At 36.9% G+C, this 25,433-nt stretch overlaps 1 protein-coding gene across 2 annotated transcripts in view; it reads right to left on the reverse strand.

Annotated features, from left to right (window-relative positions):
- LOC120636694 (epidermal growth factor receptor) overlaps positions 1-21,553 on the reverse strand; it is a 273,668-nt gene extending 252,115 nt beyond the window's left edge. For both annotated transcript variants that reach the window (XM_039908274.1, XM_039908272.1), the window contains exon 1: positions 21,371-21,553. In XM_039908274.1, coding sequence (XP_039764208.1) covers positions 21,371-21,431 — 61 coding nt within the window. In that variant the 5' untranslated portion in view covers positions 21,432-21,553. The remainder of the gene's footprint in view (positions 1-21,370) is intronic.
- Positions 21,554-25,433: the final 3,880 nt, after the last annotated feature.

A 25,433-nucleotide genomic window follows, 5' to 3' on the forward strand; every position in this document is an offset into this window, starting at 1 on the left:
AGCAGGATCGCTGCTCACTACGCCAATCGGTCGTCATAATTTGATTATTGATCAGCACTTTAGAAATTGTTGATTAATGTTATTTTATTGACAAAGCTAAGACGAATGTAATTACGTAAATATCATCAAAATCGGTCAACACGTTTGGCCTCTACAAACAAACATACATATACCATAGAAACTGATTGCCACTGAGTCGCCACGAGTCGAGATTCGAAACAATTTTGCGCCCTATTGGCACTTACGTGGTACTACGTTGACTTAGACATAAACGAAAAATGATGATTTATGAACGCGGACGTTCGGAAATGCACCTAATTTTGTAAGCAGCAAAGTTTGCATTTAATTGGTAGGCGGTCTCTATGTAACATTCTGGAAGTGCGCAATCCACTTGATGATTTCACTATTCAACAGCATGGTGTTCGTAATGACGGCTTGACACGGCGAGTTCCATTACGCGTTCAAAGTCTAAACCAACGTAGATTACTCAAATAGATTTGTAATAGATCTTTATAAAGGAGCTTACTAGCATTGATGCAATATTACCAACCGACTTTAAAGTAGAAAGATCTCAATTTGGCGTTATTTTATTTGTTATCATATGTATATATTTTATTTATTTTTTTATTGTTTTTTTATGTGATTTCATAACTGGACTTCCCTCAACTAAATAGGTACTGACAGAATACCAGCGTTGTGGGTACATTAGTATCCGGAACATTAAGCTGAGTCAGAACCTTTTTATTGGCACGACACATCATAGACTTAAGCTATTAATAATTAAGTACAAAATTTTTAAGTTACTCCGTATGTAAGTCTGTTTGTGTTGTTCTGGTAAATAAACAAATTCTATTCTATTCTATTCTATTCTATAATGTTAATATTGTCGAGGCTTGTGTTTAAGAGTAATGAGGTAAAAAAATATGCCATATTAAATTTAAATTTTAAATTATACTTAGTAATGGTTGAAGGTCCAAGGTGAAGGACCCACATGATGGTACCCACAAACCATAGCCTATAAACATAGCAATACGTCGTACGTGTCTTTGTGAAGGCGCTGGCCCTGTGCGGATTGGTGGACTCATTGAGAACATTATGGAGAACTCTCAGGCATGCAGGTTTCCTCACGATCTTTTCCTTCGCCGTTAAAGCAGATATTTTTAAAATAACTTTGAAAAGCTAGCTGAGCCCCCCCGTAAGTGAAGTCAAGCTTACCTACTGCACCATTGCCGCTTCTAAAAGAAAAAAGCTTTTAAAACGCTCATGAGTCTGTAATAACACCGACAAACACGCCCTTGAGTTCCGTTCTTAAGAAAGTTCCGGTATAAATGAGCATGGTGACAGATAGTACTTCCCCGGACGAGGTCTGTCATAAAAAGCAGTCTACACGTCTATGCTCCATAGTGCAGGCTCGTATTCTCACGTTCTTTGGTCACATATAAGTAAGAGACAACGATTCCATTGAACGTCTGGTTGTCCAAGGAAGAATCGAGGGCACCAGATCACGCGGAAGATCGCCCATGAGATGGGCTGACCAAATAAAGCCGATTCGACAGCCGATTGGCGCAGTGGGCAGCGACCCTGCTTTCTGAGTCCAAGGCCGTGGGTTCGATTCCCACAACTGGAAAATGTTTGTGTGAAGAACATAAATGTTGTTCAGTGTCTGGGTGTAATATGTTATATTATAAGTATTTATGTATATTATTCATAAAAATATTCAACAGTTATCTTAGTTCCCATAACACAAGCTACGCTTATTTGGGACTAGATGGCGGTGTGTGTATTGTCGTAGTATATTTAATTATAATTATAAATTATTTAATTAAAGGCTGCAGTGGCTGTCCCCTTACATGAGTGTGCTAGAAAGCTAGCTGCCAGAGAGTGGCGACGAATAGTCAAGCGTGCCACAACCCTTAAGTGACGATCACGACCGCTCTGACAAGAGCGAACCGACTGAGAAGAATAATTAGAATACTAACAAAAATAATACTGCTTCGGTAGCAGTCCAATACAAAAACGCAGACGTCATTTTACGATGGTAAGAACGCAGCTACCTTTTTGGTTTTATGTTAGTTGTACACGTCTCGTTTTTTTGTATACGTCTTCTAATCGAAAGTCTATTTGCAATATTCCAAGAAAACATACATTATTTTTGTGAGTTTCGCTACATCACAAACGTAAATAAGTTTTATATCGAGCCATTACCGTCGAATTAGCGTAACGGACTAATAAAATTTGTTCCAAAATAAGATCTATTTATATATCTGCAAGTTATAAGCTTCTTTTGAAAAATGTTTGCTTCGTCCGATACGCTAATACGACGGTAAACGCTCGATATTATGAACACAACACGCGTCGTGTGTGTGCGCTTTACATACGTCACTTGTCAGCGGTTGTTTGAGGGGTGGGGAGAGGGGGGGCCAATGTTAAACTCATCTGGACAGCGGCGCGGCTCAGCAATTAGTAATAATACCTCTTATTACTAACACAGCTGAATTTTATGTGGTTGTTTTTTTATTCCACTACTAGATAGCCCTTGACTGCAATCTCACCAGGTGGTAAGTGATTCTAAGGTTGTAACTAGCTAACCCTCTAATCGATTTCCAAGCGACGTAGTACAGGAACGCTAAACCGCTGAAGCGTGGACCGTTTTAGCGTCTTAGTCGACCGGGTGGTAACCAGCCAAAGGCTCCTACCAGACCAGAGCACAGAAAATTCAGACTTATAAATTCCCAAATTGCCCCTTCCGGCAATCAAACCCTGGCCCTCCAACTTCAAACCACAGTTCTCACCACTGCGCCACTGAGTCGTCGAGTGGTTGTCTTTATCGGATAGCGATAATGCCCGTTATACCCGACAATGACCGTTTAACATCAATCAATTACCTGTGAAATCAAAGCTTCATACGTAGGCATTATTATATTTATCGTAATTAAATAAAAGCGCTGATAGCCTAGCGGTTAGGACCTCGGCTTCACTTTCGGAGGTGTTATCGACTTATTTGAAAATTTAATGTATGTTCATAAAAATATATCTAAATTTAAGAGAAAATGTGACTCTAATAATTTAAACATTACAAGCAAAATTAAACTTGCAGTGCAATATACTAGACTAAATAAAATAAGTAATTCATTTAAAGGAAGTTGTATACAATTTTACAATAAATTACAAGTTGATATATTGGAGATGTCTCTGAAAAAGTACAAAGTTTGTATTAAACGTAAGTCCTATTACAGTATTAAGGACTACGTCAACTATAAAAATGCTTGGGTGTAAATTATTGCTCTAACCAGGTTGCTTCTTCAATTAGTTTTTAAAGGACAATGTGAGATGGTGATAACAAAAAAAAAATAACAACCGGCTAAGTTTGTTGTGGGCTTCTTCTTAGACCAGGGCGCGTTTGGAACTCTCGTAGCTTTAGTTTTAAGTTGACGAATTTATTTATCGCCATCAACTCACTCCTATGTCTTATTTTACAGTGCCATCTATGTGCCTATTTGAATAAAGAAATATTTGACTTTGACTTTGACTTTGAACCCCAGTACCGTACCTGTAACTTTTCTAAGTAACGTGCGTTTTAAGTAAAGGTCTAAAGAATAGCAAAATGAGACCCGTACCTTATAGTGGTTTGGTAATGGGTTGATATTACGAAAATGATGAAAATATATTCAGTTAGCGAGTTATAAAAACGGCAATAATAATAAAAAAAAACTACTAAATTTTTGATTTGGTATGAGAATAAGTTCACCGGATCATCTATTAATAATTCTTCTATACGTCTGTTTGTCATCTATATCCTAATAGTGTGTCCAAGTGAACTATATCCCTTGCCAGGGGAAATAATCTATGCAGATTTTTTTATTAAAAAAAAAAAGTATTTACTTATTTATTGAGAAACATCTCGAACAAAAATCGCAAAATCACTAACAATTAACATAATACGCATATGACATTTATCTGGTACGTTACTTATGTACGTCACAATATGATTCTAAAACAACTGTACCCGTAAACAGAAAACAAGAATAATTATATAATCCATATGAAATATTATTTATGAGAATGTTTTCTCTCATTGTTTGCGCCAAGTTCTTACTGCTATAGCAAGAATACCGATAGTAAACTAATTCTACGTTTTTAAGTGTATGTATACTTCCATACTAATATTATAAAGAGGAAAGATTTTTGAAGTTATACTTCTTTTGGCGCGGTAGGGAAAATTATAAGAATAAAATTTTACAATGCGCACGCACACCGTCACGAAAAACCGACACCCTGAAGTTAGCTACAGTCAAGATTTAACAGTGTACACTTTTAATTGTCAATTCTGCGGCCTCATTCCGGTGTTTTTTTTTTATGAATAATACGAAAGATACTTTTTTAAAAGATTTTTATTTTGTTACGCCAAAGAAGTATAACTTATAACGCGTGTACATACGTACACACACTTATTATTGTGTGTTTGTTTGTTTGTAGCAGGCTCTTAAAGTAATGTACTGATTATAACTATTTATTCGCCACAAGAAAGCTTAACTATCTAGAAATAAAAGAGGCTTTAATTCATGTTCAAAAAAATTTTAGATTCTTAAGAAAATTGCAATAATGTAACCCAAAATATCCAAATTTTCCTACAAAATTAATTACTTTGGGTGCGTTGAGTAAACTAACTAATTATTTATAATCAAGAGATTATAAATAAAAATTATGTGGCACATAACTAAACTGATTAACTCATTATTAAATACAAAAAAGATCGCGGAGGAATTTATCTAACTAACATAGCTTAAGAACATTAGTAGTTTTTGGGTTTTAAATTTTATTCGATCGCTGGTAGAAACTAAAGTGGATATATAGCTATAGCACCAAGGGTATTTATATCGTAGTAAAATTTTTAGGTTACACTTAATTGAAAGATTGCTTTAAAAAACTACTCACTAGTAACTTTTTTACAAGGATACCCAACGTAAACGTATGCTTTAAACACATAAAAAACGCGCACGTGTTTTCTATAAACTTAGTAGTTGCAAATTTTTTCTTACCTGAGCCCTGCATGCCAGCGAGTTCTCCACAAATGTTGTCAAAGGGCTGTGAAATCCACCACGCACTAGGCCAGTGTTGTGGCCTACGGCCTTACCCCTTCTTACTGTGGCAGGTGACCCGTGATCACAATTCGACTCTTAACCAACGTTTATGTTAACCAACGTTTATGTACAACGGTTAGAGTCGAATTGCGTGCCGTCCGTTTTTTAAGTTAGGTTAAAGCGGTAATAAGCACTATGCTTACCAACTTCCGGTATTTGAATAAAACGGAAGTCGCTACGAGGTAGGAACCTAAATAGTAAGCATGTGTAGTGGGAAAAAATCAAAAGGCACCCCGTCGCATCCCGTGACGCACAAGTGTTCGAGTTTTTGTGCGGACTCGATAACCGCCTTCGCTCGCAGGATGCATGCTCTTAAATATCTCTTAATAGAAGCGGGGGTTACTTTGCGGAATTCCATGATACATTATGAAAGTTAAGCTTTATTTGCTCCACGAAAAGCAGGAGAATCTGTATGGTGTTATTTCTGAATCTTCATTCTCAGGAGACGTTGTTCGAGTATTTAATGTTAAGATTTTTAACAAATATTCATTGTAAAATATACGTCTCCTGAGGATGCTCTGGTTTCGGAGCGAAACGTGCGCAGGTAACAATTTACCCTACATTGCCGGAGATCATCTCTCCGAACGCAAGCAACAAAAGATCTAGTAATTGAAACACCTTACAAAAGACCTATGGCCAGTAGTGGACGTCCATTGGTTGACATGATGATGATGAAATAAAACCGCCTAGTTTATTCTTAGAGCCTAATTCACCACCTTCAGTCAAGTGTCAGAAAGCTTAACCACCAAATTTTAAGGTTATAGGAAACGACCTGTAAGATGGTGGTGAAACCTGCCCTTAATCAAGTTTGTTATCAAACTAAGAATGTATTAATTAATTAAATCGATTACATGCGTATAGTATAGCTTAAACTTTTGGCATGTAGTAATGTTTCCTGCATATTAAACAAAGTTTCCCATTGTTCAGAACGTTGGAATTTCCATCCAAACTTTTAATAAAACTGTAACTGAACGATTTCTGTGCACGAAATACACTGTTTTGAAAGTTTTAGAAGTAGATTAAAAATTTTTAAATTCAATGTTCATTTATATCAATAACGCTTATCTAGTGCTAATATAGGACTTTTTGAAGAAACGTCACTTTAGTCTGTTTATAGTGACACTACCATTGATTAACGCGCGTCGTTTATAACAATCAATCAATATAACGGAAACCTCTCTGGCGCATTGGAAAGCGCTGTGTTTTATGAGTACCCGGCCCATGATTCGGTCCCCGGAAAGAGTAATTTGAGAATATTCTTCGGGCTGGTCCAGTGGGAGGCTTCGACCTTAGTTACCACCCTGGCGCCAAGCGACTTAGCGTTCAGATACGATGTCGCTTGGAAACAGATTAGGGGTTAAGGTATACTAATTTTTTACCTGTTACCCCTTAAAATGTTAACTACCATCTAAGACTGCATCACTTACCCCCAGGTAATAATCAAGTTAAAAATGTTGACGAAAATTTAACCGTTCACGCAGCGGAAGCTCTCTAAAGGAAAAAAAAACCCGATTGTGAAACATTCTTCATTGGTCCTTTGCACTATACCTTCCTCGATAAATGAGCTATCTAAAACTGAAAGAATTTTTCAAATCGGACCAGTAGTTCCTGAGATCATCGCATTCAAGTAAACAAACTTTTCGGTTATCAGTAAGCACAGCTAGATGCAGCAAGTATGCACTAAATTTAATTTAGCTACATATTACTTCGGTTCAGGTTCAGTGAATATAAAAAATACTGGCATAATGAGTGCACAAAGAAATATTTTAATTTTCTCCTCCGAATGCATCATAAATGTATTTCAGACGTATGCATTCTCTTCATTTTACTAAGCGGGAATGATTTTTTTAAATGAGTTTTCAATTCAGTTCAACAGATTTGTCGTAGATGCTGTAATATATATATTTGAGAATAAAAATTATATGTGCACTTGTAATTGACGTGCATATCAGTCCATGTTTTGTTTGTGTGTGTTTGTGTGTGTGTGTGTGTGTGTGTGTGTGTGTGTGTGTGTGTGTGTGTGTGTGTGTGTGTGTGTGTGTGTCGTTAGTGCTCTTAATAAATAAAAATACACTATAAATACTAAAAATACAGTATAAATACTTATACTAAATAGACGACAGAGAGTGGACTGTAGCTATATATTAATATAGCTACAGTCCACTCTCTTATTAGAAGTAAAAATAAATTGGTAGTGCAGTTTACTAGACTGCATAAAAATAGTAATTCATTTAACGGTAATTGTACATCATTTTATAACAAATACAATTTTCAGATGAAATCCTTTAGATGTCTCTCAGTTAAAAATTTATATTAAACGTAAGCTTATCGAGAAATCCTATTATAATACTAAGGATTACATGTATGATAAAAAAGCTTGGGTATTATTTGCTCTAACTTCATAACTAAACATTAACTCGCATATGAGATGGTGAAAGCAAAAAAAAAACCTGGCTAAGTTTGTTGCGGGATTTTTTTGAACCAGGGCTCGTTTGGAACACTCCTAGCTTTAGTTTTAAGTTAACGAATACAGTTATCACCATCACCTAACATTATTTATGTTAAATGTATTAAAATGTAAGAATGCTTCATAAGTGCCTGTGACTTATCACAGGCACTTATGAAGCATTCAAGTCGGCATGAATAAAACATTTCTTTTTTTATATGTCCTCATATGTATCCCCATAAACAAATTCGCTAGAACCGCTTGTTCTAACACATAGTCGAAACGACGTCACAAATATTACTGATCGAATACCAGTTGAGCCACTCAGTTCTCGTTTATAAACTCGAGTAGGGACGAATCTCATATAGTGATTAATCTAGTCTTCAATATAACCGCGCGCCATTTTGAAAACGGAGCTACCAATTTTAATTAACGCGATACCGCGATCCAAAGGGCCGGTGCTATCTATGAAAAATAGACAAGAATTTCAGAATTATGCACGTAAATATTACTTACTCTAACTACAAAGGTCGTGAGGAAACCTGCATGCCGTTCTCCATTAGATTATCGAAGGCGTGTGTAGTCCACCAATCTGCCATTGGTGTGGTGGACTACTGTCTAAATCCTGTCTAAAGTTTAGCAGTAGAAAAACCCTGTAGAGCGCCGGTGATGGGTGGATAATATGCACCTCAGAAATTTTCCCGAATGTCACTTCTATAACTTGTACGTTAGAAGTTTTAAAAAAGTCATATCCACTTAGTGTTTATTTGTGTAAGCGAACTTTCAAAGCGAAGTTTGATATAAACTGCATACAAAAATATTTTAAGCTGTAACTTTTCCCATACACGCTTCAACACCCCGTTTGTCACCCCCGCACTCACACCCAATACTTCCCACCTCCCGCAGAAGTGAGATGGGAAGTTAAGACTCACCGGGCCATTATAGACTTGTAATACGGGCTTTGATTTTATAAGCTCTCTCACCAGCGGTGTTCCCAGTGGCTTGTAAGTTACCAGACACGGTTTTGATCACTCGGTTCATATTGGGAATTTATATTGACTGCTGGTAGTTTAGTTACCAACCGATGATCTTTAAGCTACCTATTTCGTATACCAATTAAGTATTGCCTATATTAATTGAAATATAATGAAGTGATTTCAAAATAATGACAGCTTATAGTCAATACATATTTAAAAATTTAATATAATTTTCGTTGGTTTATTATATATAAACCGACTGCCCAGCGTGGTGATTTTGGGCAAACCATTCCATTGGGAGACGCCTTTACCCCAGCAGTGGACAGGCTATTGACGATAAATTACGTGATTATATTATACATAAAACGTTTTAGTAGTTTATAATATAAAATAGTTGGATATTAATTTTAATTGAAATTTAATTTATCCTAATTTTAATTCTAGATTTTAATTAATTACTGTTTTTTTCTTTATTTATTTATTTTTTAAATCTGTCTTTTATATTTATTTTGTGTTAACCTCTCAATTTTGTATATGGGTCCCCGACTTGAAATTATTTATTTTTAGTTCATTACCATAGATTACTTTTGTTACAACCTGCGTCAAAGTATTGTAGTGTTATGTATTATTTAAACAAATTTATAAGGATGCGATTCTGCGATTATGTACTGTATTTTAAATACATTGGTTTATTGTTGTTGAATAATTGTAATTGTTTGAAATAGTCTAATTTCGAGGTTGAATTTTTTCATCCACGAACCGTGTGTGTTCGTTAAACTCTCCTAAATAAATCCGTAAATAATTAAGTTGTTCGAGAGATTCATTAAAGTCAGATGAATTTTTTAAACACAAAGTTAGTTTTTAAAAGCTAGAGTTTCTCTGTGCCTATATCTAAATCGAACCTGTCTGGAAAAAGTTATCTGAAATGGAAATCCCATATCCCGCCACAGCGTTGAGCGCTATGGTTTCAATTGGATATTGAGACTGGAAAGGCTCAGGTTCGCTCCCTGGAATTTTTCTGAATTTTCTCTGGTCTCCCAGTCCAGGGTGGGAGGCCGACGCGGTGGACGCGAGGTGGTCGCGGCTAGTAACTACCCTATCGACGAAGGCGTGCCGCTAAGCAATTTTGCAACAAAGCAAAAAAAAAAAAAAGATCAGGGATATTAATGTAAGTGCCATACCCCTAAGTTAGACCGTTAGCATCTAAGACTGCTTCATCTCTTACCAGCTGGTGAGATTTCCGTCAAGTACTAACTTGTAGTGGAATAAATAAAAACACAATTCGAACGGCTAAATAAATAGGAATATATAAAAATCTATGATGTAACCTATTCACCTACCTACTTTTTGTATATTACACCATATATTGGAACTCCGCAACACAACACCCGCTTCCATCCAACGGTGTATATCATTCAAATTTAATACTAAAAACTACACATATTCTTCAAAATACGCTGTCTACGCACCTTTAGCTCCGATACCGGCATCCTCAGATGTTGACTTTCAATGCACAATTGCGAAATCTCGGAATAAAAATTTATATCAATACTTCTACAGGCCCAGTCTCTATGGTGTTGTTTTACTTGGGTTCACTAGGGTCACGACTGGTGAGGTATTGATATGTTGTGTTAGAAATTCTTTACATTAGCCCTGTGGAAATTCTTATCACTAATGTGTGATAAGTTTTAACCTATAAATCCATCAAGCATCAGTAAAGTGGTGGGCATATGCTCTATGGAAGCCCCTCTTTTGTTTGAGATCCGAGGCTTTTTTAATCATCGTGTAATATTCATAGATTATCTCCCACATAACTTCGCTTCTCGGTCACAGACGAGGTTGTGTCAGATAGAAAAGCTTGGGTGTGAACAATTGCTCTGACCAGGTTGCTTCTTAAATATTTTCTAATGACAATGTGAGATGGTGATAACAAAAAGAACACCCGGCTTAGTTTGTTGTGGGCTTCTCCTTAGACCAGAGCGCGTTTGGAACCCTCGTAGCTTCAGTTTTAAGTTGTAGTTGCCGTTATGGCTATCACTACTCAGTGCTATGTACACATTTTGTATATAACCAACGCATCAAAAGTTCCATCTATGTGCCTATTTGAACAAAGAAATATTTGACTTAGACTTCTACCGCCTAACACTTGGTGTACCATCTAGTTTGGGTGCTGGTGACGGCAGTATGTCGTCAGATCAATCACGTAATCAGTTTTGGCGGATCATAGCAAACTAAAACTAATATTAACATTAATTAATCATCCCATTACCAGGCCACTACAGAGGACGTGTCTCCTCCGACAGTGAAAAGGGTTTGAGCTGCAGCCCACCACGCTGGCCAATTGCGGATTGATGGATTTCACACGCCTCTCAGGCACGCATGTTTCCTCACGATGTTTTCCTTCATCTTAAAAGCTAGTGATATTTAATTGCTGAAAACTCACTCAGAAAAGTTAGAGTCTTAACCACTAGTCTATCACCGCTTTTTCAACAAATACTACACTACTATACAATATTCTATATCATGAACTTCCGCGAAGTAAGCTGCTTTTATCCGACTATTGTACATTTTTATGTGACAAAGGAGGTGTTTGTAACCTTTGTCATCTTTGTCTGTCGGTCCAATATGATTCGTAGACGACGTATAACTATATAATAGGTCTGTGCATTGGGGGGAATGCCTCCCACCCGTGCCGGTTCTACCTGCAGATTGATAAGCCCAATAAAGGGCCACAAACGGGAAAGCGAAATATGAGATTCCCTCGCGTATACGAAACAAGGTGCATTTTTAATAATTTGTGAATGTTAAAAACGTTAGGAAATAACAATGCGATATTTGATTTCATTCCATTTTATTTCCCGTTTCAGTGCTTTGTTAATCTAATGGTTAGCAGTCGGTTAGTTGGACTGCGGGTCCCGAGGTCCGGGGTTCTATATTGCTTTATATTGGTTTTATATATGACGTAATTTTCAATACAAGCTCGGTTTAAATCGAATTTGTATTGTTCACCCCCGTGCATCGCAGAGCACGTTGAGATATCGGTCCCGTCATAATGAAATGGGTTTAGGCCGTAATCCACCACGCTGGCCAAGCGAGGGTTGGTGGACCTCACACACTGTTTAGAAAATTATCGAGAACTCTCCGGCATCCGGCTCAGTTTTCCTCAAGATGTTTTCCCTCAGCGTTGAAGCAAGTGATATTAAAATTGCTTAAATCATAAACGCACATAACTCCGAAAAGTCATTACCCACACTTACACAATATATAGACTAGTGCTGAATGCTCTTATTTTTTATTTTTATTTTGCATAAAACATTCAATAAATCAATAAAAAATAATAAACACACTATACCACGTATTTAACACATACGCATATATATACTATACCAACTATTGTTTGGATTATCATTCGTTTGAAATAACCAGGAAAATTTACAATGTAGCCTTGGCGAAATCTGTGATTAAAGAAGTATAATCTTTTACAATTGAGCCTTAATAATGTTCTAACTTATAATTCATATTAATTAAGGTCCAATATACAGTAGACGACAACTAGTTCACATTATAAAGTGACACCGAGAAGTTGTGTACCAATTAATGCGTACAATACCTAAAATAGAAGTCGTTTTATAGTGGGACGGAAGAGAAAAGCAGAAAAACCGACCGCCGACATCTTTTATGACATATTTTAATTTAACATCTCTCCTTCACCGTAGGTAGGTACTTATTACTTTAACTCACTAAGAATTCTATTCTAGGACACTAAGCTCCCAGCAATCACATTACCTGTCTACAGACAACTACTAGTGCTTCGCCCTGAACTAAGAACTCGCTTTTAAAAGGGAAAAGCTTTTAAGTGCACTATTTTTATTTCCTATGATTTTATAGTTTTTGATTTTATTATTTGTTGATGCGACGCGACGGTGCAGTTTAAGACGGGAAATTATATAAGCGTTTTCAAAATACCTGGAGAACTTCTAGTGCTTCGCCCTTAACTAGACCTTGCTTTTAAAATGGAAAAGTTTTTAAACGCACTATTTTTATCCTCCTTATGTTATGGTTTATTATTTTATTATTTATAAAACGACGGGAGTTTAAGACGGAAAATTATAGTATAATGGCGGCATGGTATCTCGTTATTACTTATTTCGGGTTGTGTTTTACTGCCCTGGAATGGTTGTCACAGCGTAAACTGAGTGAAAAGAGTAAGATTTTCTACCTTCGTTTATTTATTTGATCGCCTGAACATCTTGATAACGAATAAGATTCCGGGAGGTATTATTAATTAATACCCACCAACTCAATATCATGAAATTGGTTGTTAATAAAAAAAAAAATTTATTGTTTCTTGAAAACTATCGATTATTTAAATAATAATTATAAGCATACCTATGCTTTGTAAAATCTTAAAAATTAATTAAATATCTATCAAACATGAATTACAAGTTTTTAGTTAACTAAAGTTTAATTATTTACCCACTTTAGAAATATACTGTAACAATCAACTCTTCTTCTTTATTTATTTTATAATTATTTTCTTCAAAAATTTAAAATTAACTTTACAAAACAAACAAACAAACACAATTCTTTGAAATGGTTTAGGTGGGCCGAGTCGGGTCGAGTGGTATCTGAACGGGCTGAGATCTTGGGAGGAAAACACGTAAGAACCCTATGATATTTTCTCTATGCGCCTTCGATTGCCTGGACTTTTGTTGTATCTTCTAATTAGGTATTTTGTATTTTCATTTCTGTTATTTTATCGGTGGTTTCCAAAAATAATGAAGCGGTGATATTCCAGTGGGTAGGACTTCCACTTCACTTTCTGGGGGCGAGGTCGAACCCCACCACGCACCTTTAACTTTTCTAAGTTATGTGCGTTCTAAATAATTAAAATATTACTTGCTTCAACGGTGAAGGAACATCGTGAGGAAACCTCTCCATAATGTACTCAAAGGTGTTCAAAGTCCACCTATCCCCACTGGGCCAGCGTGGTGGACTAGAACCACAACCCCTTCTCATTGTAAGAGGAAACCCGTACCCAGTAGTGGGGTGATATAAAAATATACATTATTAATGTATCCAGTCTTTATTCGTTCTTATATTATTTTTATCATGAGGTCCCAAAGCTTCTCAATAACGAACATTCAGTGAGAAGGCTTAAAATCGAAAACCCTTTGAGCTAGTAAAGTACAGTGAGGAATTAGTGTAGTGTCGGTCAGTATAATGAATAAAATAGTCTATGTGAACGTGAACAAAGTGAACGTTAAATCGTAGTTATAGACTCAGTTAAGTCTTACTTGTAACTATTTATAAGTAGAAGTTTGAGGTAAAAATAAGTTACCAATCGCCGTTGAAGCAAGCGATATTTATATTGCTTAAAACGCACTTAACTTAAAAATATTTAGAGGTGCGTGCTGGGATTCGAACTCTGCTCCACGAGAGTCGAAATCCTACCCACTGCGCTATCACAGCTTCCGGGTATTTTTTAAATATTTAATCTCATTAAAGTTGTTATATTTCCGAAAAAAATCTAGGGGTTGTGGTCAAAACCAAAGACAAGTGGAAAGATGAATTGTTTCGGGGACCTACGAGGAAACTCAGATATTTATATACCTAAGACATCACCGGTAATCGATATTCGTACTAGCTATACGTACGTATACGTATTTCCGTGGTGTTACCTGGTACAAGGTGCCAACTGAAAATCAGCGCTGTATGCTCCCACTGGCGCATGCAGCACAATGCTGAGCTGGCACCTTTTTTCTAGGTTGTGCCACACATAACATATGTGGTGTTGTGAATATTGTAATGTGTGGCGCAATGTAAAAAATAAATGTTTCTTTCTTTCTTTCTCTACATAAGTTACAATGTTTTGATAGAGATTTGCACGTGGACAACGTCTATGGCAACCAGCCGCTACTCATTGGCTATGCCACTTCAGCGTTAGGTCCCCCGATGGGAAGACTGAAAATAGTACCTGAGCTACTTCGCTTATCATTATGGTTGCCATACATTTTGTATGAAGATGTGCACACCCGATCGACTTCCTTGTCGCTGAGAGTCCCAGATGAAGCAGACTCGACCGAACGCGTTTTATTGACTTTTAAGAAAACCCTCACCACGGCTAGCATGGGCAGGAGACAAAAAATATATCCTCCGATTTTTTCCCCTGACAGTGGATATAATTAAGGTGTCCACCTACTAAATTGTAGGCCGATTGGCACGTGTCCAAGTCCAGTCCAAGGCCGTGGGTTCGATTCCCACAGCTGGAAAATGTTTATGTGATGAACATTAATGTTTTTTTGGGTTTTCAGTTTTTGTCTGGGTGTTTATATGTATATAATCATTTATGTATGTTACTCATAAAAATATTCATCAGTTATCTTAGTACCCATAACACAAGCTACGCTTACTTTGGGGCTAAGTGGCCATGTGTGTATTGTCGTAAAATAAAAAAAAAAACACGGTAACATGGAATAGGAGAAGTTAGCCCCCGTTTATTATTACACATATATTATTTTGATATTATTACGACATTACTCTGAGAGTTGATAAAGATGTGGGAGATTGTAAATTGTTAGCCACCTGCCATGCTATTGGGCGACTGGGCGACGGGAACGCTTTCATAGACAACCGCGACCCAACTAGCGGCGCCCGTCGTGGCAGACTTTCCTCTGAGACCCTAAAATGGCTTTACATATCGCAGACAAACATAACATAACGTAACCTAAAACGAACTCCCCGCTATATATACCGCGTCGTTTACCATACAATTGCATACGGCAAGATAATTGATAGCGCAATATGAATTAGTGCAGTTGTATCGTGATTCCCGTTCCGGAGCGAGTTAATTTTTCCGCGGGGCCCGAGCGGCGGGGCCAGACGAAGTGCAAAATACAAATTCACAAATTCGTTTGTTTGAAACAACTACAGGCTTCACGACTGAAAGCAAAAAGTGGAATTTTCCTTTTTGGCTTCATTACTCTACCAACGTTAATTCTAAGCCGAATTCAATCTTCTTTTTTTAATCCCCGACGCAAAAAAGACGGGGTGTAACAAGTCTGTCGTCCTCGCGTTATAAGTCTGACGTGTCAGTGTATGTCTGTCTGTAGCATTGTAGCTCCTGAACGTATGTATATGATTTTGTTTAAGTTTTTTTGTTTTGTTTGAAAGGCGAATCAGTTGTTTTTAGTTATTTTTGATTAAAAAAGACGGTCCAAGATGGCCGCCTTCACAAAATGCCGGATAACATATGTTTTTACAACACCCAAGATATGGGTATCAAACGATAGGGCTCGACTAGTAGAATACTATACAGTTTGAAATGTTTTAAGACTAAGTTGGCTGTCACCATAATTTAGCGAAATACATTTATTTTCACAACACCCTCAACATGGATATCAAATTAAAAGGCTTCACTGGTAGGAATAATGTACACTATACAGACTGGAATTCTATTTTTAAAACTAACATATGTTATAAAATTTTGTTTACTGACGTGAGGGCTTAATATTGTAATGGAATGATAACAAATACATAACTACCTAACTCACTAAAATACAGGTTTCAATCGCTTACAAAAATCTGACTTGGACAACATATTCCAAATATCTGCATGCAATTAATATTTCTCCACACCTTTGATCGCACCACGAGAATTATTTAAAAGAAAAACTCTGACTAATCCGAATGGTTCTGTACCTACCGGTCAGTGGCGTACTTCATACATGCACAAAAGCGCTGCCTGCCCTAACATTTTCATATAACTGGCAACAGAGGGGGATTTTGACCTTTTATGCCATTTTACCGTTTAACCTGGTCCACGCCACTGCTACCGTTATCGGAAAATCCCTAGTTACGCAAGTGTGAAATTTACAATTACAACTTAAGGTTCTATAGATAAATATTCCCCCACCTACCGCATCACATCACCCTCCCTTCCTATGCTAAGCTGGCCGACTGATGCAAGGTACTAAAGTGATGTTAAATAGCTAGAGCATAAGATATTCTTGTAAGTTTCCCAACTGTCCGCTATTCAACACAATATACCCGAGCCACCGCGTCGACTCGCCCGCCTGTGCTGTTAATAGTCAATAGTCATTTATTCATAAATATTAATATTATACGTCACAAAGTAATTATTCAATAATAAATTGTCTCATGCAAATGTATATTATAATTTTATAAATTCATTATAATATTATTCTATAATAACAAATAAGTAAAGTCAATCTTCACAATATTTTACTATCCAAGAATTCATTATAACTGTAGAAAGCCTTCTCGACAAGCCAAGTCTTCAGTTTTTTCCTAAATAAATTATTATTTGGTGCATCTCTTATGCTACCTGGTATCCTATTAAAAACTTCGGGCCCATGCCTGCTACAGTCTTTGTAGCTTTTTTAAGGCTGTGATATTTGGATAGAAGTCTATGAGGGTATCGTAAGTAACAATGACTCCTTTTGGCAAACTCGTTTCTGTGCTGCTCTACGTATACTGCTACATTATAAATGAGTAGGCAAGGTAGCGTTAAAATACCTAGTTTAATAAAGTAGGGTCGAGCTGGGGTGTCTTGCGATACGTGAGCAAGTATCCTGACTGCCCGCTTCTGCAATTTAAAGACGCGTTCCCAATCGGCACCGCGTCCCCACAAATCAATTCCATACTGAAGAAGGCTTTGAACAGAAGCAAAGTAGCAAGCATACGTTGCCTCTGCTGACAAAGTATGTGTAACGCGCTTTAGAGCGAAACAAGCTGTAGAAATTTTGCCACATAATTTGTCGATATGCAAATTCCATTTTAAGCCTTGATCTATCTGGAAGCCCAAAAAAGTAGCTTTATCGTTACTACGTTAGTTTGGCTCTTAAAGGTTGTAGCGTGATTTAATTCAAATTGACGTAAAAAATCATTTATTTCCAGTCTTGGCCTTATAATCACTTTTGAATCGTGCAAGTCTGTCTGTTTCTAGTAACTCTACCACCAACGTTTCGGAAAGAAGATTATTTCAAGAAGAAGCCGGTAAGAAACTCATCAGTGGTCCTTTTCCAACATCAACAATAATCGTTTTTCGTGGGCAGTGGGCAGCGACCCTGCTTTCTGAGTCCAAGGCCGTGTGTTCGATTCCCACAACTGGAAAATGTTTGTGTGATGAACATGAATGGTTTTCAGTGTCTGGGTGTTTATCTGTATATTATAAGTATTTATGTGTATTTTATTCATATAGAAATATTCATGAGCTATCTCAGTACCCATAACACAAGCTACGCTTACTTTGGGGCTAGATGGCGATGTGTGTATTGTCTTAGTATATTAATTTATTTATTTATATACTCCCTCACAGGTTAGCCCGCCTACCATCTTAGACAGCACCACCAATTACCACCAGGTGAGATTGCAGTTAAGGGCTAACTTGTAGTGGAATAAAAAATAAAGAAAACCAATGTTTGGTATATATTCAATGGTTTTATTCCTAATAACTGGCAAATAAATTGGCAATTCGGGACTTTAATATTTCAGAATTTTCTGATCTGGTCTGCACTGGTGGGAGGCTTTGGCCGTGGCTAGTTACCACCCTACCGACAAAGACTTGCCGCTAAGCGACTGCATCATTACTTACCACCAGGGCAGATTGCAGCCACCACCGCCAGGTAACATTGATAGGAAAAAAAAAGCTTTTTATTACCATAATGCCAAATTCTGTCGACTAAATTGCGCCGTTTAATCAGACTTTGAAGCATCACGTTTGGTTTCACACAAAGGGATTTCGTGTCCACGATTTGTATTAGTACTGCCGGACAAAACAAAGCCGGGCCCTCGAAAGCTGCAGTACTGTTGCTGTTAATGCTGACATAGGTAAACAGCTATTTGGGGGGCGAGTGGGGGGGTGGGGAACGCACTTAATCTAGACATCTGCTTGCTTGCTCTGTATTGCATGTTAATATGGCGGTCGCATAACGTTTTAATCTATAGGCTCAATATTATGAATAGGTTAGATTTGATTGCTTGTAACCCTCTCTATGATAATTAAATCCTTAATATATTTGACGCCGGATTGCGACCCAGCTTTCTGAGTCCTGTCGAACGTGGGTTCGATTCCCACAACTGGAAAAAATATATATATATATATATGGGTTGGTCAGCCCCCCACTAGGTAGACAGAAGATATCAGAAGGTACAACAGTGAATACTGCGTAGTGGGCATTGAAACTTTGCTTACTTTGTTCGCAAAGTCGCTTTTGCTAGCTTGCAACTTTGTTTACCTAGCTGGTGATTAGTTAAAATATGATTTCTCTCTACCCTGTTCTCAATTATTTGACTAGAAGAAATAACTATGCAACCGCTGTACAAAGTTTGTCAGAGAAGATAGAGTTTATTGCCAGGAACTATTTATTGAACCAGTGAAATTGTTCCGTTAATATTTCAAAATAACACAATTTTAATGTGGTGTTTTTAGCTTTTTCTTAGACGTTACTGTGTATCTGTTTTACTTATTTATATTCTTTATTTTGCCCACTATAAGTTAAAAAAACGGAAGAGGAATTTAAAAAATAACACATACAGAAGCAGTTTAAAAAAGGCGGCCTTATCGCTTAGGACCGATCTCTGCCATGCAACCTTAGGATAACGCAAACAAGAGGCTGATAGACTGCAGGTAAATGCCGCTGTTTGTGTAATGTCCCAAAGAGAAATAGTATTTGTCAGAAAAAAACCCTAATTTTATAAACGACTCTACATAGAATAACGTTATATCATTTTCTAAACATTACTTTGCATGATAGTTAAAGAATAATAAATAATTAAAATCAGTTCGGATCGGCAACCGTGAGCTCTGCGAATTTAACCGTCTCGGGTTCGATTCCCGGAAGGGGCAAAATGGGAATTTATAATTTCAGCATTTTCTCTGATCTGCAAGGCAGGGGACAATGTAATCCCCGAGGAAAAAATAAAAAATTATCTTCTCCCACAGCTTTATCAACACTCAAAACAATGGCGCACACGTGGAAATTATATCCAAATAATATATGAGTAATATTAAACGGGGGTAAACTTCTCTTATTCCATGTTCCCGTGATTAGGCAGGTGGGCACGTTAATTATATCCCTTGTCAGGGGATATAATCGGGGGATGTATTTTTGTCTCCTGCCCGAGCAAGCCCTGCTGGTCTGGAGACTACCATCCTACCGACAAAGACGTGCCGGTAAGCGATTTAGTGTCCCAGTGCGATGTCGCGTAAAACCGATTAGCCCGGTTAGCCCGCTACCATCTTAGACTGCATCATCACTTACCAGGTGAGATTGCAGTCGAGGCCTAACTGGTAGTGAAATAAAAAAAAAAACTTAAGTGTTTGCTAGATATATTGAGTATCGCAGACAAGGGCATTCAATTAGAAATCAACATTTTTTAATTTTATTCAGCACCTAATTGGGTATCACTCCTTGAAAGAATCTATTTGATTGCTTTCGTCTCTGGCCTCTCATAATAAAGAATAATAAATATTAAAAATAAAAGTAAATTGTTAAAAAGGAGCAACTGAAGAGTCCTCTGTCTGTTTCTATTAGAGCGTAAGCCTACTTGAAAAAAAATATTATAAAGTTAATAGGCTTACGTGTAGGCCGATTGTTTTCCATATGAGTTGCTGTTAACAAGGGAACTCAAGAGCCACTACAAATGATTTCGAACAATTAGTCTTGTTTATTGCGAAGTCGGATGGGCAAAGGAAACGATGGAAACGATCGCTCGACTTTTTTTGTGCAAACAAAACTTAAGCTTTTCTTCTCAACGCCGCGCGCCAGTACCTACAATCTGTTGCTTTTAAAGTCAGAATATACTTATCATTATGGACACTTGAATTTGATTAAAGCTGAATCCAAATTAACGATATCTTAACGGTAGAGCTATTAGGACGATTTGTGACAACGCGGTTACTATACGATTGATGAATTTCTTAACGACAAGGCTGCTTTGAAGCAGGCTCCACTCTCATCTCTCACAAGATAGAAAATTCATCATATATATACATTTTCATTGTAAACTGTAAAATGATGTTTAAAAAGAGCAATCTGCTGAGTTTCTTGCCGGCCGGGTAGAGTCACTACGAACAAACTGACTTGACGTTTCAAAAGTGCCTATTAACTGGGCCTACTTCAAATAAATGAATTTGAAATTTTTTAATTTGAAATAAAAAAGGCAAACGCCCTTGAACAATGTAAATACTAGAAAAAAATTCACTTCTGCTATTTCTTAAAATAGATTAGGTATTTAATAAAAAAAAGGCTTTGTTACCACACCTGCTATCTTCAACCGTAACGTACCTAGCCGTAATTTCATTGTTGTTTGTATTAAAAAAACTGCAGGTGTAACTTGCTATTTGAATATTTGTGGCGATATTCGTAGATTTATTGATAGGCGCTATTATTATTTAAACAACTCAAAATAGTTGTCATTGAGGTGTCTACAAAATGACTATATTTTTTACCGCATCGTCACTATAAACAGGTGAGATCTCAGTCAACCGATAAGTAGCTCGTTACCGAATAAAAAAAAAAAATAGGTAGGTACTGAACGTAATTTTATCTAAAGTTTATAAAACCTGTACCTACTGCGAAATAATTGTTTTTTACACTGAGACTACTCGTATTTGATAAGAACTACAGTTTTCATTCCAATAAAATTACACAAAAAACTTTACAAACACTTCTGCATGACAGATTCTCTGCCCCGGAATATTATAGGAAATAATTCGGAAAGCTTTGCAGGTGACAATAACTTTTGCGAGGAAAAGTTCATCAAAAGGTTAAAAGTTTTACCTCTCTCATAGATGTCAGCTGTGCAGGCAGACGCCAACATAAGTAGGACAACCACAAACATTGTCACACAGTCACTTTTAACGGCACATGCTAGTTCGTATTTAACGGCACAGTCGCGGGTTTGAGCACATTTGGACACCGTACGCGCAACAAGTCTGTGTCACCGGCAGGCGAAGCACGATTGACGACTGAACTCGACTAGACTGGCAACCTCCGGAGCGCGCGTACGTTCTGCGGTGGACGGCCACAGATTACATCCAATGTCAGAAGCAGCGCTCGACCGTTACGGAGTTTATACCTATTACACTTGCGACGATTTCTATTCTATATTTTTAGGTTTTTTTTTTTTTATTTAAAAATGATTTTAGTTTTGCAACAAAATTATACGAATAATTAATATAAAACTGTTTATTAGGTTAAATATGGAATCACGATTTAAACGTCAACTATTTTTTTATGTTTAAAAACAATACAATTTAATTTTTGAAAGGATATTAGTATTCAATTAGATATATATTATCCTTTGTCTAAAGAAGATTAATTATAATATCATGTAACGCGAATGGAAATTCACTAACCGTCATACCGGGACGAATTCGTAACTAACTTTGTAAATTGTGACGTAGCATCCGGCGAGACTTTCCGCGATGGCTGCACGTGATGCACTGGGCTCTGCGTCCTATGTGTAACGGATATCCTTTATAAATCTCGATCATATACACTTCTGTTGTATGTATTGATTACTTTACTTAGCTTCTTTATATTTTGACATTGTTTATGGGGCTTTATTTATGTAAAATTAATTAATTTAATAAATTTTGGAAGTTTTGTTAGAACTGAATTTCATTCTATTCTCATACTATTTTGTTATCATTTAAAAACATACATGGTTACACATTACAGAAGTATCATGATTCGATTAGCAAAATCATGGAACATATTGATATTTTTTGGATAGATTTGACAAGAATGAATACCTTTTGTTTCTTAAATTAAAAACAATTAATTATCGTTTGAATGCAATCTTAACTGACGATGTCTTAGTTTGAAGAGCATTCGATAGGGATGTGATAGTTTATTGAATCAGTATCTACGTGGCATAGTGCCATGGCAAGGGTAACTAGACGCCACCGAAGCCTCCCCTTGGACTAAACTTAAGTTAATTTGGAAATTATACATTTTCTAGATCTTGCAACCGGAACAAGGACTTCACTATTTCAGACTGATTCATGGAGTTTAAATGTTTTTTCATTTTTTTTTTTATTCAACTATCAGTTTTCCCTTAGCTGTTTTCTCACCAGGTGGTATGGTGATATAGGTGATTCGAGAGTGTGGTGGTAACTATTTGGTCACCTATTTGCCAGTAGGGTGGTAACTAGGCACGGCCGAAGCCTTCCATTCCTTGATGCAGTGGAGAGTGCTGCCTGCTGTGGTTGGCAAGTTACTTATTTACTTGCAAGGGTTAACTTGCAAGGAAAAAAAAAGTTGTCGAAGGTGAAACATCGAAGGCGGCGTCTCACAGACTGGCTGTTGTCTTGGCGACGCACCGTGGGCGTAAAATCGAGCTTCCTTTTGTATGATTTCTATTTAAAGATTATTCTTTTCTCTATAAGAATCAGAATGTTATTGTTTGCTCCTTATTTATTTCCTTTAATTACACCTTTAATGCATGATTTGTATACGAAATAGTTTATAGGTTTAATTATTTTTGTATCTACCTACGGGTGATTGGCTATTTAAATGCACAATTGTAATCAAATCAACCCACTACCGACCCACTATAGAGCACGGGTCTCCTCCCACAGTAAGAAGGGGTTGAGGCCGTAGTCCACCACGCTTGCTCAGTGCGGATTGGTGGGCTCCACACACATTTGAGAGCATTATCTAGAACTCTCAGACATGCGTTTCCTCACGATGTTTTCTTTAAATTACTTAAACCGCACATAAATTAGAAAGGTTAGAGGTGCGTGCTGGGATTCAACTTGGCCCCGACTATGAAGTCGAGCTCGTGTCAATAAGTTCAAAGTTTATATAGAATGTTGGCTTCTAGAAAAATCCAATTATAAAATAAGGGATGGGTAATCGTGGACAATAAAAAAAGCTTGGGTATGAATTGCTTTAGCTTCATAGCTAAATATTTATTGTATGTGAGATGGTAATAAAAACCTCTTGGAACCAGCCTAGTTTTGACCTTTAGGTTTGATTTAATGGTGGTTATCATCACCACCTTACCAAAATGGTAACATACGAATATGAACGCTTTATAAGGGGTAAGGCCTTCATGAATAAAGAATTAACAAGAAGTTAAAAACTTCTCATTTATTGTGAGTCGTTTCTTTGATTATTAAATTATGTCAGTAATTCTCTATTTAGTCGTTTTTTTTTTATTTTAAAAATATATTGGAAAGTACTACACTTGCCTGTGGTTTCACCCGCGTTGACTAAGGATCGCAACGTAGAGTTTTAGTACGATAAGTCGTTAGGACTACGGCTTCTCTTTCGGGGGACCAAGTTCGATGCTCGGCACGCACATCCATCTCTTCTGAGTCAGGTGCTTTTAAAGCAATTAAATATCACTTGCTTTAATGGAAAAAAAAATTCAATCCTCCATAATGTTTTCAGAACCGTGTGAAATCAGGTGTGAAATGTACTAATCGCACTTGGCCAGCTCTTCTTATAATTTCTATGATTTGCAGTCATTAGTGATAGGGAACGGAAAGAAAAATATAAAAAAAAGGTTCAAGCAAGATCTAGGTAAGTTCATTCGTGATTATCAGTGATTGAATTTTACAAATGATGGGTTCAGATTCAGACTTCAACAGCTATATTAAACGCGCTCACTTCAGCCGATTGAAATATTTTGTTGAAAAAGTTGCTTCGTTCTGCATTGTACGAACACTCGTTGTTATAAAGTTGTACGGTTGCTTTGTTTATTGTAGGTCTGCAACCAACACTCCGATTATAAAAATAAACTGGTAGGTAGCCCGTTTATTTAGGAAGGTTGCAGATTGACTTAACATAACGCTGCGACCTTATAGTGTAACCACAGGAGACAGGTAAATACAATTAAATAAATCAGTGAATTGTGTCTACTTATAAATATTATTTCTCAATGCTACCAGCTGTGTTAATTCAATGCCACAAGCTGTGCTAACTCGATTTAATATAGCAGAAATTACAGGCTGAATACAGTTTTGAAATTGCTTAATTTATGTAGGTATCTATAATATCAAATTCCCTATTTAGTTCATCATAATATGTTGTCTGTAGGTTTTGTATGGGTACAAATTACAATGTTTATGATATAAAAATAAGTAAGATTTATTTTCTAGTAAGCTCAAGGTTCTATCCCGCTCCCTGGCTGAGAATGCTTATGATTCATTTTGTGTTTCTTTCTTAATAAGTTCATTCATTGCTTTTCACGTGGAGTATTTAATTATACTTCCTTGGAATTATTTAAAATAACTATTTCACTGCTTTGGTGAAATTTAGTACGTGTGATGGAATCATGCAAGTAACTTTTGAACTAAGTCAGCTTAACAGAAACTGTTTTGAATGTTGTGCACGTGTACTGACTGCCTAGTAAGTTGAGTGGCTAGCATGTTAGCTACGGATGACGAGGTCCTGCGTTCGAATCCCGGGTCGGTTTAATTGTTAGTTATTGTGTTTTTCTGTTATGGAATTTCCAGTACCAGCCCGGAGTTGTGCCTCGGAGAGTTCGTTAAGCAACCAGTCCCATTTATTATCACTAACTTGTGACGATAGTCATCAAAGCCCACCAAACCGCATTTTAATAGTATGGTGGATCTACGTGTACCAACGACAGGCCACTTTAGGCGCCTTGCTTCCAGGCAACCTAGTTAATAAGAAAATCATCAATGTGATACTATTGAATGAATTACTTAGTATAGTGATACTATTGCCGTTGCCTGAACGCGCTCCTCTTTCATCTCACACAAGATAAATCAATGATTTTTAAATTGTTAAATGATGTTGGAAAAGAGCAACTACTGAGTTTCGGGCTGGCTGCTTCTCGGTAAATTCTGCCTTCCGAACTGGTGGT

Source organism: Pararge aegeria, chromosome Z, assembly GCF_905163445.1.
Source record: "Pararge aegeria chromosome Z, ilParAegt1.1, whole genome shotgun sequence".
Classification (NCBI taxonomy): domain Eukaryota; kingdom Metazoa; phylum Arthropoda; class Insecta; order Lepidoptera; family Nymphalidae; genus Pararge; species Pararge aegeria.